The sequence below is a fragment of the Strongyloides ratti genome (genome assembly GCF_001040885.1).
Source record: "Strongyloides ratti genome assembly S_ratti_ED321, chromosome : 1".
In the NCBI taxonomy this organism is placed as follows: Eukaryota; Metazoa; Nematoda; class Chromadorea; order Rhabditida; family Strongyloididae; genus Strongyloides; species Strongyloides ratti.
Genome location: NC_037307.1, coordinates 5,731,779 through 5,750,559, shown reverse-complemented (window position 1 = coordinate 5,750,559; position 18,781 = coordinate 5,731,779). Strand labels below are relative to the sequence as shown.

Genomic DNA, 18,781 nt, shown 5'->3' with positions numbered 1-18,781 from the left:
AAGTAGGTTCATAACAGTTATTAGATTAATAATAATGAAAGTGAAACAAAAGACTTTAATTCGTGTTCAATAAACTTTTAAAATAAAATCTATTCTTGTAAATAAAGTACAATTATATAATAATCATAATACCTAATTTATGTCATTTATAAAACAATTACTGTATAATATTCTATTTTTCTAGAATGGTAAATTTTATTAAAAGGTATATAAATATAATAAATTATATTTAGTAACAGATGACTCAAATAAATATAAATTAATCTATAATTAGACAGTAAAAGTAAATTAAATGTTTTAAAATTTTATAGTTAAAATATAATTCTAATAAATGGTATGGTAATATTTTTATAAAAATAATTTTTATATATATGGATAAATGAATAACTAAAAGTTTTGATTTAACAATATTCATACATAATAATTTTTTGAATGTCTATTTAATACATTTTGTTTAAGATTATTTAATTTTATAGCAATATTTAGTTTAAAATAAAACTACTGATAATGCATTAAGATCTGAAAAGAATGTGATAAATATAAACTACACTAAAATGAAATGATAAAATAATATGATACACGATTCAAAATATAAAAAATGTTCCACTTATTACATGTTTATCTAATTAGTTGATAAAAATGTAATATTAACTACCTACAAACATAGAATATACTTCAATAAATTTTTTAATCTCTTTTGACAATTGTACTGATAATAAAAAGACCAAAAAAAAAAAATAGATACAAAATAATAGTGAGAATAAATGTAATCTTTATAATTTATAGTTATTGTGTTATCAAACAGCTTAAATTTTGCTAAAAGTATTTTTTTATTTTATTTTTAAAGAATGTATAAAATCCAGTTCTAAAATATTACAAGAGAAATCTATTTTGTAAACTGGTCTAAATTCACCTATACCAAAAGCTAACTTATCCCTTTAAACATATATATATATTATTTTTTTTAAAATTTGAAAATTTTTCAATAAAAAAAAATTATAGATAAGTAATTCAGTTTAAATATAAAACTATAAAATAAAATTTTATCTTAAAACGATTATATTTATGTTCAAAAAAATTGATATGACCATACCAACATGAAATAATTTGTTGATCTTTAGCCAATGTCATTTTCAAGAAAGTATTAAAAATTTAATTAAAGTAAAAAAATTTTAAAAATATAATAAATGATATTAAAATAAAAATATTTATTTTTTAAAAACTTACATCAAATGGTGTGTTTTCATTTGCTTTGCCAAACATTTATAGTTATTCTATCATTAAAATAAAAATTAATACAATTTTAATGGTCATTCAACTTTTTTATTTTTCCTAAAAATAGTCTTATCAAAAGTAAATAAATTTTGTGTTAATAAAATAATTGACAAAAAAGCGATTTGAAAGAGATAATATTTAAATTGAAAGTTAAAACTTATTTATTTGCATTTTATTACTATACAACTATAGAATTTCAATAATGTTGGAGGAACAATTATTATTCAATATAAATAAAGTTTCATTGTTTGAATAAGAAAATAAATGCAGTAGAAGTGAAACTAAAGTTTACCAGGAAATTATTTTATTTTTAAAGCAATTTATAAAAAAATTAAATAAGTAACATTTGTTACCAGCTTACAATAAATTTATAAAAACATGACTTAAGTTCTTAAGTAAAAAAAAATTACTTTATAGAAATAAAATTAAAGTAAAATAATTGTTTATTAATTAATCAAAAACAAAAAAAAATGAAGTAGTATACTAAATGTTAAAAATATTTACAAAAAAAAATATAGTTAATGAATTTAATTATTTTATTAAATTACTATACATGATAATTAATTTGAATTATCGTTAAAATTACTCATTGTAACACGCTTTATATTTAACATATCTAAAAAGATATATATTGGTAAAAATTATAATAATAAAATGTTAAAAAGTAATTTGTAGTGATAAAAATTAGTAATAAATTCGGGTTAAACAATACTTTAAGTAATTTTCTAACATATACCAAGTCAATATAAAAAATTTTTTTTTCCAAACAAAATAATATAACATTACATTAGTCAAACTATGGATGATATTTTACGATACAAAAAATATAACAATTAATAGGTTTTTCAAAAAAAAAAAAAATTTAATGATGTGATAATAGGAAATGTGTCTGACAAACCTAGAAATAAAAACAATCTTTTTAAAAAAAAAGAAGAAATAAGGTTTTTAGAAAATAGTAGAAACGCAATACATTGTCTTACCACGGAAAGAATGTTATTTTTGGAGTTTTGACACAATAAAAATATATACAAACCTCATTTAAAATAAGCCATCATTCTACTTATAAATTTTTTATATAAAAAAAAATAACATTAATAAAGTTAAATGAATATATTTTATTTTAAAATTATTAAATTATAATAAGGTTTAATTTATGTTTAAAAAAAGAAAAGGAATATTTTTACTGAAATGACTAGTTTTTTGAAGTTTTATTTACATTTTTTTTTTGGTTTGATATCAATAATCATTTGTAATGGAAAAATACATCACTTATCATTAAAAGTAAGTTAGTAAATCAATTAATCTTTTAATATTTTTTAGAATGATTTTCGTAGAAATATTCATATTAGTAGTTTTGGTTTTGATACAATTGGAACATTTCAATTTAAACTAACAAATTTTACAGTACCTGATGAGGTGTTGTCTAATCATGAACATAATTTGGTAAATATAATTTATTAAAAAAAGTTATTATTAGGTTTTTTTTTATAATACAATATAAATGTTATAGTAATATATTATTATTTTGATTTAGGGATGTCAATTAAAGTATAATTTTTTGTAGGGTGACATTGGTTTTACCTTCAGTCGTGGAAAAACAATAATTGAAGGAACGAGAACAAATCCATATGTATGTCAACTTCAAAATCAGGATCAAAATTTAGATACACTATTTTTTATATTTAATTTTTCTAAAAAAAATCTTGGTATAATTCGGAGCGGACATATCAAAAATTTGACAGTATGTCCTAATATTGATAATTGTTGGGATATCTTGGATGATGACTCAACAGATTTATATTCACAAAAAAAAGTTGAAGAGAAAGGAGTTTTAAAAAAATTAAAAGATTATGTATTTAGTACTAAAGACATTGAAGGTGAATACAAACATTATATTCCTTTAACACAAGTTGGGAATTCTTTTTCGGGTTCATTTGCAATACGTTTTACTGACAAACAACGTGGATTATATAATTTAATTTTTCATAATTGTTTAAATTATAAGGAGAATGGTTTTGATGCTCGAGTAGCTGTTAATTTTATTTTAGATATTGTGGAAAAAAATGAAAATTCATACTTATCTGCTGGTGATATACCAAAACCACAACTTTATCTTTATCTCACATTTGCATTTATATTTGCTGAAATTGTCTGGATAAATGGATTATGTAATTCAAAAAAAGAAGAAATTTTTAAAGTTCACTATTTAATGACAATTTTAATTACATTAAAATGTATGTCTTTATTATTTCATGGAATTAATTATTACTATGTTTCTGTTGCGGGTCATCAACGTGAATTTTGGACAATTTTATTTTACATTACTCATCTAATTAAAGGTACATTATTATTTGGAACAATTGTACTTATTGGCACAGGATATACTTTTTTTAAAAATTATTTTACTACTAGAGATCGAAATATTTTAATGTTAGTTTTACCATTACAAATATTAGATAATGTAGCATTAATAATATTACAAGAAAGTGAATTTAGTGATTCTGGATATCAATTTTGGTTTGAAATATTTGTATTTTTTGATATTGTTTGTTGTTTTTTAATTTTACTACCAATTCTGTGGTCGGTACGTCATCTTCAAAAAGGTGCCAACACAGATGGAAAAGCAGCAATGAATCTTCAAAAATTACGCCTATTTCAAGAATTTTATGCAATAACAATTGGTTATGCTTATATTACTCGAGTTTCAAAAGTTTTAATTGATTTATCTGCACCATTTGACTATATATATCTCTCTGATGTAATTGTTGAGGTATCCTCTCTTTTATTTTTTATAATTGTTGGATACAAATTTAGACCACAACAAACAAATCCATACTTTAAACTTAACCAAGATGATGAAAATTCTTTTCCCCTTACTTCAAATGGTCTTTATGAAAACATAAATCGTGTTAATAACCTTCTCACAATAGAAAATGAGATGGAAAATATTCCAGGAGTATTTGTAAATAAAGATTTATCAAGTGATGAAGAAAACAGCGAAATTAACTTTACACACAAAAATACGGATACAAATATTCTATTAAACTAGTTCAATCACTTGATTAATTATTTTTAAAATTAAGACGTGTATATATTTAAATATAATTTTTATAAAAAAAATACTAACAAAATAATATTGTAATAATTTTTTTTATTGTTAAATAAATATATAATTTTAAAAATTAAACATTTTCTTTAAATATTTTTATTGTAATACATTTTATAAATTGTTAATAAAATAATGTTTAAGATAATGGTATCATTATTTTTTTTTGACAATTAAACAATATTATAAAATAGTTATTACTTAAAAAAAAAGAATCAAAATTAAACTTGAAAATTTCAAAAAATATTTTTTAATTTATAAAAAAATTGTCATTATAATAAAAAACTTTTCATTATAAAAGATTGATTGTAATATTTTTGTTAATTCAATTTGAATGATAAATATCTACATAGTAGATATTTGATAGAAATATTAAAATGTTACAAAAAAAAGTGTAATTTTTTTTTGCCAATCTTTATCTACTATTTATCCTTGCCAAGTACTCTGAACGAATTTTCATTGAATCAACCTGTTCATCACGATTGTAAGCTTGCCATGATGGATTAGATTTGAAGAGGCGAAGAGCTTTAACATTATTAGATAAATCAACAGTAAATCTATGGTAAATACCGGCTGGGAGGACAATCAAATCTCCAACAGTAAATTTAAGTCTTATCCATTGATTGTCCTTATCTCTTACATCAAAGTAAGCAGAACCATCTAAGCAAATTCTTATCTCATCATCAGTATGAAGGTGTTCTGTATAGAAACACTTAAGTTTTTCATCATAATTTTCTATATTCTCATTAATAGTAACTATATCATGGCATTCATAACCAATTTTTTTACCATATTCTATAACTTTATCAATACCCTCATCAACAGAAATCTATAATAATATTTTTATTTAATATATATATTTTTTCTATGTCTTACCTTTTCAAATCTTACACCAATACTTGCTAAATAATCAGCAGAAACTAAACGTGGTATATCATAATGACACATTTCTTTTGGATTCTCACTTGAATCAACCATAAACCATGCTTTAACTTGGTAAGGCATTTTTTTTTAAACTAAAAAATAATATCTATTTACTAAAAAAAAAATTATTATTTTATATAAATCAAAAATTAATTAATAAATATAATAATTTTTTTTTATGCAAAAATAAAATCAAGTTTTAAAAAAAAAAATAACCAAGGTTTGCTGCATAATTGGTTATTACACTTAAAAAGATTGTAATTTACAAAATATACAGCCATAAAATGTATGAAACTATTCCAAAATGAATGACACTATAAGAGAGTATAAATTTTATATTAACAAACATAAGTGTGAAGGACGACTTGATAATTATAATCAAAATATAGATGACCTTCTATATATTGATAATCATATATTTATATTTTTTATAACACAAAAAAAAGGACTTACAAATAGAGATTAACATACATCAAATGATATTTTTAGATAGTGTCATTATTTTTTTAAAAAACTTTACTAAGTTCAAAAATTAATAAGTGCAATTGTTTATTATTAAATATTACAATAAAAAAATTTTTTTTTATTATAAAGTCGTATAATTAATTACTTGATCAAAAAAAAAATATATTAAAACAAAAGTAACCTTAATTTTGTAATTGTATAATATTGTAAAATCACGAGCTTCATAAGATTTAAAAAAAAAAATTAAATGTATCATTGTGTAATAAATATTACCTTATAACATGTGATAAAGTTAATTCATGTTAACCTTGTTAAATAACAATATTTCTATATAAATAAGATGTTATTTTTTTAAAAAAATAATTGATAAGTTAAATAAACATAACATTAAATATAAAAATCATTTATGTTCAATTTTTGAAAAAAGAAAAATTTATATATATACATTATTAATAACTTTTAAAATACAAATTTAAGATTGGAGAAAAATTTTTGATAATAAAATTAGATAAAATATAATTTGTCGTGTCCTAAAAATAATATTAGTTTTGTTACATTTACAAGTATAAGGAAAATAAATACTTGATTTATAAAAATATAGGAAAAAAAAAACATTCAATAGTATTTCTATAAAAAAATTGATGAAAAACAAAAAATTTTCTCAATATTGTTTACTATTAAAACCTGAATTTTTTTAAGGTAATATTTTTTTTTATATTTACATTTAATACAGTATTTGATAGAATTTTTTTTCTAATTATAAATATTAATAAGACACATGTATGTTAATTAAAAAAAAACTTTTTCATAAAATACTTTTTTTTTCATTTTTTTTTATCGTATAATTCAAAAATAATTGATCTTATAATAGCCCCTTTATAAAGAACGAAAAATCAAGGTTAAATTATTAAATATTATTATATAAAAAGGATTTTATTAAAAATAAAATAAAAAATTACAAATATAAATGACGTATAAATTTAAATAATCTTTTAATTGAAAAATATTGAAACCTTATAATAAAATATAATAATGGAAACCATCTAATAAAATATTATAAAAACATAAAATTAAAATTTTTTTTATACATTTATTAATTATGAATAACTCTAACACAAGTTTTTTTGACATTAAAGATGTTAAAGTTTTTTTCTTATCACCAAATATTTCTACAACATCATTAACTATCCATGTGATTTTCTATTTATTATTATCATTATTAAGTATTTTGGTTGTTAAAACAATAATATATAATTTTAAAAAAGATATCAATTTCATGGCTCCTTTTTACAAATTTTATGTTTTTCATATTTTTGTAAATATTATGCTTCATGGAATTAGTCTTGCAAAAATTTTTGTTGAACAGTATAAACCATTTGTCAAATTAATAAATAATGAATCATCATATAATTTAACTATTTTGTATACATTTTTTCTTCTCCTAAAATCATATTTATTTACATCATGCTGTTGTATCTCTGCTATACATTTTTTATCAATATTTTTAAATTATGATATTATTTATGTAAGTTTATTTTTTAATATAAATATTATAAAAATAATTTATAAATATTAATAATTTAGTATGTAAAAAAAAGAGTAATATATATTATTGTTGGAAATATTATAATTAGTCTTATTCCATGTTGGTATATTTTATTATGTCAAATATATTTTGCAAAATTTTCCATGTATTCAGATGAAAGTATTGAATTTTTACAATTAAAATACAAAAAATCAGAATGGTTCTCAGTAGATGTTAATTTTAATTGTATTGTTTATTTTTCAGTTGCCTGTCTTATTATATTTCTCCTAACAATCATAACTGGTATTAAAGTTATTCATCGACGAAATAATTTTTGTTATAATACAGTAATAGAAGTAAGGCAAACACAAAGTGATTTTATATATATTATTGTTAATTTGGTTGAATTTTTTTTTCTTCTTATAACATTACTTTCTGAATATATTCTATATACATATAACAATAACAACACAATAGAAAATATATTTTTTGTTTTTATTTTATTAACCAAAGGATGGAGCAGTTTTTTATTAAATTTTTCACCGTTAGTTGTTTTGTTGATTCTAAATAATAATTTAAGAATCAAAAGTTATTATTATTTCAAAACAAAAGTGTTACGCAAATAAAGAAAAAATAATTATAATTAATTAAATGATAATTATACTTTAAATTTTTTTTTATATTTATATATCACAGAATATCTTTTAAATAACAACAAATAATAATAAAATTTTTTTTAATTAAATGGTATTTTTTTTTTCAATATAATTACAAAGATAAAAGATAAACAAATGATAACATATTATTTTTTTTTACATTCATTACTTAAAGCATTATAAAATTATATGTGGTATTTAATTTATAATCTACTATTGGTATATGTTCTTATCCTAATAAAAAAATATTAAAAACTATTAAATTTTATAAATTAAAAATTAAAATCATGATAAAATACATTGTTAAAATTTTAAATAAATAATAAATATTTAAGTCACTTGATGTTCTTAAAATTAAAAATTTTTTTACTAAAATCTTTTCATTTGTCAATACAAAATATTTCACCTAAAATAATTTTAATGTTTTTATAAAAATATATTGTTAAAATACAAAAAATTTCTGAAGCCACTTTTTTATAAAAAAAACAATTCTTATATTAAAAAAAATATTCAATTTATAAAAAAAGAAACCTTTATTAAAATGGATAGACATATAACTTATGTATTTTCCCGTTTTACGAAATAAAAAAATGGGTAAATTTTTAGACATGTCTAAATATTAGTATAGTCAAAGATAAATATAAATGTATTTTCAGATATCTCTAATATAAAAAAAATATAAATTCGCACTATACATGAGAAGCAGTTAAATATCTTCTATCAGCTACAACATCATAATCATCATCCCTGTGTTTCGATACATAATTTGGTCTTTTGGTAGATGGATTTCGACGACTTTCATCATCTAAACGTCGTTTTCTGTTACGATCTTTGTCATCATTATCTATCCTATATTCAGGTTGAGGTGATATCCGTCGCCTTGAAGAATTATCATAATTTCTTCTTATATTACCGTGCCGTTCTTTGTCATATTCATAAGATTTTTTTTTATTATTAATAACAATTCCACATGCCTTTTTGTATCCAACAGTTTGTTCATTACCATGTAAATTGGTACATTCTAAATTAAAATGGCAGTTTCCTTTTTCATAAAATTTACAAGGAATTATATTTAATTCACGTGCTCTACTTTCTGAAAATGTATTTTCTCTATTCAATTGCCCACTATTCATAGAAGTCCATCCACCACCTACAGAAGGAGGTGTCACAACAGATGCCAATTCCCATGAACCACGTTGATTATTTGTAGGTAAGTATGATTCCGGAGTTAGTGAACTCATATCATCAACATTATTAATCAATGGTTTTCTTTCAGGACATTTTTTCATTGGAGACCTATCAAGTGCATCATTTGCTGCTTTTATAACTCCCTGTTCTCTTAATTTTGCCATTATAGAATTAATTTCACCAGATACGGGACCTCTTATTGTTTTTAGTTTTTCAACTAAAGTTAAAGCTTTATCCTTATCCTTTTCTTCTGGAATTCCTTCATTATTTCGAACTGGAACATCAAAATTATATTCAATTATATCATCAGCCCCAACATCAACTTTTTTGATAGTTTCATCATGAAGATTTGTAATAGAATTTTTATCATGAAAAGCCCTTAACCCATTTGATTGTTCTGTATTTAAATGTTCTAAATATTGTCTATAATCTGGTGTTTCTTTGTATAGTGCATGTTTAGGATATTTTACAGGATTAGTATCTTTTAAAATTTCATAGATATATTGGTTTACTATTTCATATGATAAAGGAATTCCCTCTACATATCTCCTGTCAATCTTTGATATCTCATATGGTAACTCATTTTCTACCTCTTTTACCTCATCTGTTGAATTTTCTTCATCATCCAAATGACGTCTCATAACCGTTCCTTCATTCATAGTATTATAATCTATTGCAATATTATTAGATACCATATTTGGTTGAAAATGAGTTCTTTCATTTGGAATAAGTTCAAATTCCCGAATTTGAACAATTGGTGTATTAGGGTAAACTTCATCCACAAATTTAATATTGTGACCTTTCTTATTTGGCTTCTTAGTAACTACTATTTCATCTTTATCATTAGAATCAACTTCCTCTTTTACATTAATTGAAGTTGAATCAATTACCTGTGGTCCCCTTTTTTTTATAGGTGATTTTTTTTGTTTTACTTGATTTAATGACTCACCAAATGAAGGACCACATGAAACTGTTTGATCTAATAAACTATTTATTACTTTCATACTACCAGAATCAGATTTTTTAGATTTTTTTGTAACAACTGGTGAAGGTGGAAGATTGTCATTCTCACCATAAAGTCCCGTTAAACGTCGTTTTCCTTGATATATAATAGGTTTGTTTCTTTTTTTGGTAGTAGGAGTTTGACTTTCTGATGACTCCATTTCACTTCTTAAAGATTTTTTATCATTTTTAGTATATTTTGTTAGACATTGCCTAATAAAATTAGCTAGCTTTAATGTATCTTCTAAAAAATAATTATTATTATATATTATAATTGTATAAACTTACTATTATAAATGTTTTTACATTGAGAAATGTCATACAATAATGTTTCAAGATCAGTACAACAGGCAAGTTCCGAAGTAAATTGAATCTATAAAAAATAAAAATTTATACATAACATCTTTAAATGTTTTAAAATACCTGCGCTAAGTTTGTTAAATAAAAGAATAGAGCTTCCGCGTTTTTATTAACATGAAATTTTTTCATGTAATTATATGCTTTTACAAGACCACTTTGGTTACTCATTTCCTCTATGGTCATTGGTTCAAATGAAACATCATTTAATGTACTCTTTGGCATATTTGACTTTGAAATACATGATTTTGAAGACGGTAAATCGACTTCTTCTTTAACTCCTGTTTTTATATTATCTGATAGCTTGTTTATGTTATCAACCGGCATAATTTCATTTGATGAACTAAAACAATTTTATATAATTCTATTCGATTAAAAACACAAATTATTTTATTTAGTGTAAACACTATAAGACACATAAACGGTTACGTGTTACCAAGGTCGTTGCAGGAAACTTTTAGGACCGTTTTTGGTTTAACATAAACTTATCACAACATATTTGATGGGTGGAGTTAAAAGGTAAACTTATAATTTATACTAATAGTAATAACTAAATAAGTATATACTTAATTCTAAAATAATTAAATTTTTATTTTTACTTTAAAATAAAAGTGATATTTTTAAAAAGTTATTTTATCCATTAAAAAAAATATTATATTTCCAGAGTATTTCAATAAAAATAAAAATTTTTGTTATATTTAAATATTATATAATAATACAATTTTTTTTTTCAAAATAATTATTAAATTATTTCATTAAAATTTACTGACACCAAATGATGTTTTTTCTTCTGATAAATATTCAATAAAAATTAAATTATAAATATGTTTTATCTAATATTAAAGAATAATCTAGAATTTCCATAAACATAAATTAACAATATGCTAGTATTTTAAATGCAAAATGCTTCCATATATTTTTATTATTTAATTGTTATCAAAAAATTTTTTAATAAATAATATAACATTTCAAAAATTATAAAATATGTAATTGTTGTTAAAAAGAAATGTATATTAAAAATATTTATTGATTATTCTAACAATTAGTACGAAAAATGAAATAAAATTTTTCAATGTTTGTTCCAAATCATGTTTATTATAATTATTGATGTTAATAAACAATAAATCTCAAAAAGCTATGTAATAAAACTATGCTTAAACTGTGAAGTTTGTTGTTATATATTTAATATGTTGTTCAATAACAATGATGAATAGGCATGAATTTTAGAAACGTGTACATTGTTATTTTGAATTATTTCTTATATTATAAAAATTTTAATTATAATAAAATGAGATTTTTTTTTAAAGACTTGCACACTAAATATATTTATGGTCATTTGTATGATTTTATAAATTTATTATTATTTAAGTAATTAATTATTTTTAATAAAAAAAAATGGAAGAAAATTTTATTATAAAAAACTAAAAATAAAACTTACATTTTTTTTTCTCTTTGACTTTTTATCTTGACAATAATTTTTTACTATCTATAATGAATTAATGAATAAGTGATAGTTTAATTATAACTAGTAAAATAATAAAAATATAATATAAAGATATTACCTGAAAATAAAAATACACAATTATAAAAAAATAATAATAAAGAAAAAAAAAATTGTTAAAAACGTATTGAAAATAAAAAGAAAGAATTAATAAAATCTGTTAAATATATTAAGAAATTTGAAATAAATATGTGATAATTAATTTAAATTGATTTACAACAAAAAAAATTTTTTTTAATTAATAAACAAAATTAATTATTATTAGTAATTTAAAAAAACATATCTATTCCCTTAAATAATTTGTACCAAAAATTAATTATTTTAAGTTCTTGAAACTACTCATATGATAAAAAGACATATAAATGACAAGATATCAATTTTATTGGTATACAAGTGACAATTTTGGACTATTTTGGTAAGTAATATAGGACAGATATAAGAATTCATGCATAATATTATCATGCTAATAGTATTTGTTAAAAAAAAATGTAACTTAAAGAATAGTAATTTTGAGATATTTACAAATATTTATTTAATTAAGAAAAACCATAATCCATTGAATATTTTATTACATTTTTTTCTTTTTCAATTACCGAAAAACAAATTTTTTTATATCTATTTTTTTTATCATTTTAAGATTGTCTTTTCTAAAAAATTTTAACAAAAAAAAAAACCATCATCCTATAAAATAAAAATATATATTTAATTTTTAATAAATGCATTTTTCGTTTGTTTGTATATATAATTGATAATCTATTAAAAGGTTATCATATGGTTGAATTGCCATTTTACTTAACATATTACAATCTCATTATTCACTTATAAAAATATTAATTTTCAATTTAAAAATTTAAAATAATCATTCATGAATATACATCAAAATGATGTTATTATTTTTAAACATATATGTTCTTAAATTTTAACTACTTATTGAGAAAATGATTATAAATAAATTTTGTAATAAACATTTCACAATTATAGTATTTTTTTTTAAATATGGATATTTCCTTTATTTAATTCTTTTAAAATATATATACTATGGATTTTATGTTATCAATATTTGAAGTAATCGTAAATTTAGACAAATCCATACTCTCCAACTAATATTTATATACCTTTTTATAATTGTTAGATTTTTACATTATAAAAATACTATTCTAAATAATGTTATTGTCCTCTGGTAGTGTTAAATTTTATCCTTATTATTTTTTGTATAAAATTTTTAATTCATGAAAAAATATTATAACAAAATATTTTAAAAAAATTATTTAATTAAATCTTAAAAAATATTAAATTATAATAAATTTTAAGTTTAAGCTTTATAGTATATTTATAAATAGACAATAAGCACTAAATTTTTTTAGTTAAATAATATTTTTTTTTGTGTAGAAAAAATACCTAATAATATATTTTATTTTTAAAGTAGATAACATAAAATTTTTGTTTTCTCTTCAAATGTTTACATCATATTATATATGAATATTATATGGTACATTTTTTTGATCGTATTGATATTTAAATAAAAATCGGCATATTTTATTTTTTACCGATAATTATGTAGGAAATTTCAGTTTTTTTTTTTAGACAAATTATAAATTTAATCTTTTTTTTTAAAAAGATAAATATTTTTATCAATATAATAAAATTACGGTATTTTTAAAAATAAATTTTTAGTAAAATAGTTTTTTTTTGTTTCAAAATTTTTAAATAAATTACTGTAAATATTATCATAATGTATAATAAGTATGAAGAGTATATTTACATTAACCTATGTTATTTAATGAGTACAGTAAAATTAATTATATTAATAAATTGAACATCCTAATAAAGAATTTAAAGCTAATGATATTATTTGTCTAAATGTTATGTTTTTTTTTTGCTGCTTTCAATTAAGATATATTTCATTAATTAATAATTTTTTAAAGTATTTTATTATTAAAATTACCATAATTTTTTTTTGTTAAAACACCAATTTATCAGTCTTATTCTAACTCATATAAAATAAAGTAATAAAATTTTACTACTCCAAATTTCTGGGAAAAAAAAATACTTTATTTCTCAATTATTTTTCGTTTAATTTAAACAATAACAACTTGAAAAATAAATAATTATTACTTATAGTTCATTATCAAATTTTATTTATGAATCCATATGAAATATAAATTTAGTTTAATATTGATATTTATGTCAATATTATATCATTATTGAAAAATTTATTTGAAATGTCTAAATTATATATAACTTTAAAACTAAAAAAAAATTTAAAATATAATATAATCTGTATGTTATCTATAAATGCTACACAAATTTCTAAAAAAAAATTTTAAACAATATATGTGTTGCTATTTAAATTTCAAATTATTTTCAAATAATATTGTTTTTACTACTTTGCAAAAATAATAATCTTTGGCTATCTATAAAAACTATTTCATGAGTAACAATGAAAAATAATAAGTAAAAACTTTTTTCCGAGCTTTATATAATAATAATTGTCACTTCCAAAAATTTTAATTTTAATTATTCAACGTATTTTATCTAACTAAATTGCTACTATTCACAAAAATATTATCTTTTAAAAAAGATATTTAATAACTTTTTTGGAAATTTTCCTACTATCTCTTCAACAATTATATATTCCTCTGTAATATTAATAATGAAACATATTTATGTAGTTAAAAACTACCCATTATTATTTTTAATCGTAAAAATATAATCATATAATTATAAGAATATTAAATAATCTTTAAAATCTCATAAATTTTTTGAATTAAAATTTTCCTTTAATGTTTTTAGATTAAAATTACTAAATATTCATTTTTAAAATTGAAAAAATTTAGTAAATATCTTGAAAATTTTTTCTATATTTTATTTTAATATAAAAACTTACTTTTTTTGTACTTCATAAAAGATGACAAAAACAAAAATAATATACCATGTTATTAAACATTTCCATGATATAAATTGTTCTTAAAACTCTGTTTTTTAAATAATAAAAATTATACAATAAATGTATATAAAAAAATTAAACCTAAAATATATATTTACTTTGATATGTTTTGTTATATTAACAAAATAAATATATATTATTAACTACTTTTTTTTGGGAAATAAAATGTCTTATTATTGAATTGATAAAAAATATATTGTTTTACAATTAAAAAATTTTTAAAACCATTTAAATTTTTCCAAATTTTTTAACATTTTTATAGTTTTTTTTTTTTAAAACTAATATCAATAATTGATAATTTCTCAATACAAATCTTATGTGTTATAAAATAACTTTTTGTTGCCATTTTTAAAATTAATTATGATGTTACAACCCCAAAAAATATATCCTTACTTGAACAACATAAATACTTAAAATTATTACATTTCCAAGCATGTTCTATTATACCATTTTCATTGAAATGTAAAATTTTGGCATGCAATAGACTTATTTGTTTATGAGTACCATTTAAACGTAACACTAATACACTATATTTATCCAGATAAAACGTTTCTTCAAAAAAAATACATTTTTATCTTTTTTATTCTATGTATCCATTATACTATATAATAAGTTATTTCATGTACCACAAATTTTTATTAGAAATATTGTTTAAATGAATCTAATGTTGTTAACCAAAATGATAATATCATATCTAGCAAGACTGGTCCTAATTTTACCAAAAATTTCATCAGAAGATGCTACTAGATTACAAATGATTGCAGATAAACATATTGAAATGTCAGGTAACAAATATTTAGATTTAAACTATTTTGAAAATAAAAGTAATAATTTCAATTCTGGTTCTATTCCTAATCTTCAAGATAAGTCTCTTACAAATTACGGCATTCATCATACCAATAGATATGATACAAAATTTAAAAATATTAATAGTCAGAAAAATACACAAATATCGAAAAGTCCTCCCTGGACTCAAGTTGTGGATTCAACTTCAATTCAAGAAAAAATGCAAAATTTAAACGAAAATATAAAAAAAACACAAATGTCAAGTTCATGTATACCAATGAATGAAACATTAAGAAAAGATTTAATAAAGGTATTGTTGTATTGAGAGTACTAATTTTTCTAATTAATTTCTAGAAACTTTTTGATGAAAGTTATGACAAGAATACACTTCCCTCAACAAATTCTACATCTGTTATTGTTGAGTTAACAGTGCAAAGTATAACAGAAATAAGTGAATTTTCAAGTTCATTTTCAGCAGATATTTGGTTTTCACAGATATGGATAGATGCTAGACTTGAGTATGGTTCAAATAATTATTGTTTAACCAACTTAAGTTTATCAGCACATAATCTTCAACATCTATGGACACCAAATGTCTGTTTTATAAATACAAAAAGAGTTGAAATTCATGCATCACCATCCCAAAATGTTTTACTTTTACTTTTTCCAAATGGTACATTATGGCTAAATTATAGGTATGTCCATAAAAAATATAAATAATAGGTAAAAAAAATTATTTGTTTAGAGTAAGCCTAACTGGTGTTTGTAGAATAGATTTAAAATATTTTCCATTTGATTTTCAAGAATGTTCTTTAATTTTTGAATCTTATTCATATAATACGGCAGAAGTTAGGATTGTATGGAGAGAATGGGATCCTGTAACTATACCAGATCCTAATGCAAAAAAACTACCTGATTTTGAATTAATTTCATTTAGTCATAGAAAAGATACATTAGTTTATACAGCAGGTTTATGGGACCAATTAGAAGTTGTGTTTGTCTTTAAACGTCTATATGGTTATTATGTACTTCAAGCTTATTTACCAACATATTTATCTGTTTTTATCTCATGGATTGCATTTTGGATAGATACAAAAGCATTACCTGCAAGAATTACTCTTGGTGTTAGCTCATTAATGGCATTAACATTTCAATTTGGTAATATTATGAAAAATTTACCAAGAGTAAGTTATGTAAAAGCACTTGATATATGGATGTTTGGATGTGTTGGCTTCATATTTCTTTCTTTAGTTGAATTAGCTGTTGTTGGTTATGCAGATAAGGTTGAAGCCAAAAAACAAAGAACAAGAAAGGAAAGAGCAGTATTAATGGCAAGAAGTGAAAGTGAACAACAATGGTTAGCAAGATTTAATAATCAATCTGTTCGTGTAAACTTACCTTCATCACATAATATAAGTTTTCATTCTCCATGTTTAACTACCAATGATGTGTATTCAGGTAGTTTACCTTCAGGTAACATTAATATTTTAAATTTTTTTTTTATTAATAAAAGAAAAAAAAAATATCATTTAATTAAATGATAACTAATTTTTAATTTTTTAAGATGATTATTTCCATGAAAATAATAACTTTCAAAATCAGCAGATAGGTGAAAGTCCTAATATGTTAATGAGATCTACCAATTTTCTCCAACAAAATGGTACACATTTAACTTCTGATGACAGGGAAAATATTAATAAATCACCATGTTGTGCTCAAAATTGTGCATGGGATGTTCTTACCCGTTCATCAAAGAATGGATCACAAAAGAAACAACACATAACCGTAATTCAGAAAAAAACAAGAAAAATAAGTGGAGAACAAATTGATTCTGTAAGTAATATATATCCTTAAAATTCTTAATTATTATGTATATATCTAATAACAAACTATATATATATCTAATTTTACAGACTTCAGCAAAACTTTTTCCATTACTATTTACTGCATTTAATATATTCTACTGGTTTTACTATATTGGGATGTCCACTGGTGTCACACATATGTGAATGAAAAAATTACAACATATACAGGATGGTTTACGAAGGTCTTCCCATTAACTTAATATAGTATATGCTGCACCAATAAATAAAATTTTTTTTTTAATTTTTAAAGTTAACATGTAATTAATTTTTTTTTAAAATAAAAGATATTTATATTTAATTGTGTATTTTTTTTATAATAATAAAGTGATTAAAAAAAAAATTTCTTTTTATTATTATTTAAAATAAAGGAAATTGATGTGTATTTTAGGTGATAAAGTGATAAGAAAAAAATTTTTCTTTTATAATTTTTATTAAATTTTAAATAATAATTTTCTTATTAATTGTTATAATTTTATTTTTATTAACTAAAGTTAATAATTTACTTATCATTTATATAAGTAATATTTTAGGTAGTTTGTATTAAAAAGAGTATGTACGTTATACTTATCTAATAGGAAGACCTTTGTAAACCACCACACTTTGTACATCACCAATTGTTAGACATAATAAATTTCAAATAAATAAAAATTGTAAATTATATGAAAGTTATAATACTAAATAAATTTAAAAAAAGTTTTAAACTCTTATTAAAAACATACAAATAAATAAAAACACAAAGTAAAATCGATTCATTGTGTTTTAAAAATTAAATAAATGTAGGTTTAGTTATAAATTGTAAATAAATATATTTTAAAATTAAAGAGTCAATTGAGTTATGAAAAGAAGCGTGATAGTGTCACTTATTGTAACTAATTTATGATAGAAATCAATTACATTGTTGCAAATGCTAAATTTTATAATAGTCACACAACACCAGATTGTTCTATTTTACTTAATTGTATCCAACTAACAATTTTTTAAATCACCATTAACAATATATGTGTAGTTTGATATGTATTCAAAGTTATCTTATCTGGAGGTTTGTTAAAAAAAAACAACAAACAACAATTTTCATCAGTACATGAAAACCAAAATTTAAGTAGAAAAATTTTTGATAAAATTTAAACAAAATCCATCTTTTTGGTACATGATAAGAAACTGATTTTAAATTGCAATAAAAGGCG

General features: G+C 20.4%; 5 protein-coding genes across 5 annotated transcripts; 3 read left to right on the top strand and 2 right to left on the bottom strand.

The window, feature by feature from the left end:
* Window positions 1-2,463: 2,463 nt before the first annotated feature.
* SRAE_1000183900 (Transmembrane receptor, eukaryota family-containing protein) lies at window positions 2,464-4,324 on the top strand (the record flags this gene model as incomplete). The annotated part of the gene is made up of 3 exons (XM_024648844.1): window positions 2,464-2,556; window positions 2,596-2,718; window positions 2,840-4,324. The coding sequence occupies 3 exons, from the start codon at window positions 2,464-2,466 to the stop codon at window positions 4,322-4,324; spliced, it is 1,701 nt and encodes a 566-aa protein (XP_024502780.1).
* Window positions 4,325-4,796: 472 nt separating this feature from the next.
* SRAE_1000183800 (1,2-dihydroxy-3-keto-5-methylthiopentene dioxygenase) lies at window positions 4,797-5,386 on the bottom strand (the record flags this gene model as incomplete). The annotated part of the gene is made up of 2 exons (XM_024648843.1): window positions 4,797-5,210; window positions 5,258-5,386. The coding sequence occupies 2 exons, from the start codon at window positions 5,384-5,386 to the stop codon at window positions 4,797-4,799; spliced, it is 543 nt and encodes a 180-aa protein (XP_024502779.1).
* A 1,660-nt stretch (window positions 5,387-7,046) lies between these two features.
* Window positions 7,047-7,671, top strand: SRAE_1000183700 (Hypothetical protein; the record flags this gene model as incomplete). Its single annotated transcript, XM_024648842.1, has 3 exons — window positions 7,047-7,295; window positions 7,355-7,419; window positions 7,653-7,671. 3 exons carry the CDS (start codon window positions 7,047-7,049, stop codon window positions 7,669-7,671), a joined length of 333 nt encoding a protein of 110 aa, XP_024502778.1.
* Window positions 7,672-8,640: 969 nt separating this feature from the next.
* SRAE_1000183600 (SMc04008-like domain-containing protein) lies at window positions 8,641-15,381 on the bottom strand (the record flags this gene model as incomplete). Its single annotated transcript, XM_024648840.1, has 6 exons — window positions 8,641-8,972; window positions 9,033-10,385; window positions 10,430-10,514; window positions 10,565-10,841; window positions 11,937-11,962; window positions 15,340-15,381. 6 exons carry the CDS (start codon window positions 15,379-15,381, stop codon window positions 8,641-8,643), a joined length of 2,115 nt encoding a protein of 704 aa, XP_024502777.1.
* Window positions 15,382-15,625: 244 nt separating this feature from the next.
* SRAE_1000183500 (Gamma-aminobutyric acid A receptor/Glycine receptor alpha family and Neurotransmitter-gated ion-channel transmembrane domain and Neurotransmitter-gated ion-channel family and Neurotransmitter-gated ion-channel ligand-binding domain-containing protein) lies at window positions 15,626-17,741 on the top strand (the record flags this gene model as incomplete). Its single annotated transcript, XM_024648839.1, has 5 exons — window positions 15,626-16,042; window positions 16,087-16,427; window positions 16,478-17,205; window positions 17,297-17,565; window positions 17,646-17,741. The coding sequence occupies 5 exons, from the start codon at window positions 15,626-15,628 to the stop codon at window positions 17,739-17,741; spliced, it is 1,851 nt and encodes a 616-aa protein (XP_024502776.1).
* Window positions 17,742-18,781: the final 1,040 nt, after the last annotated feature.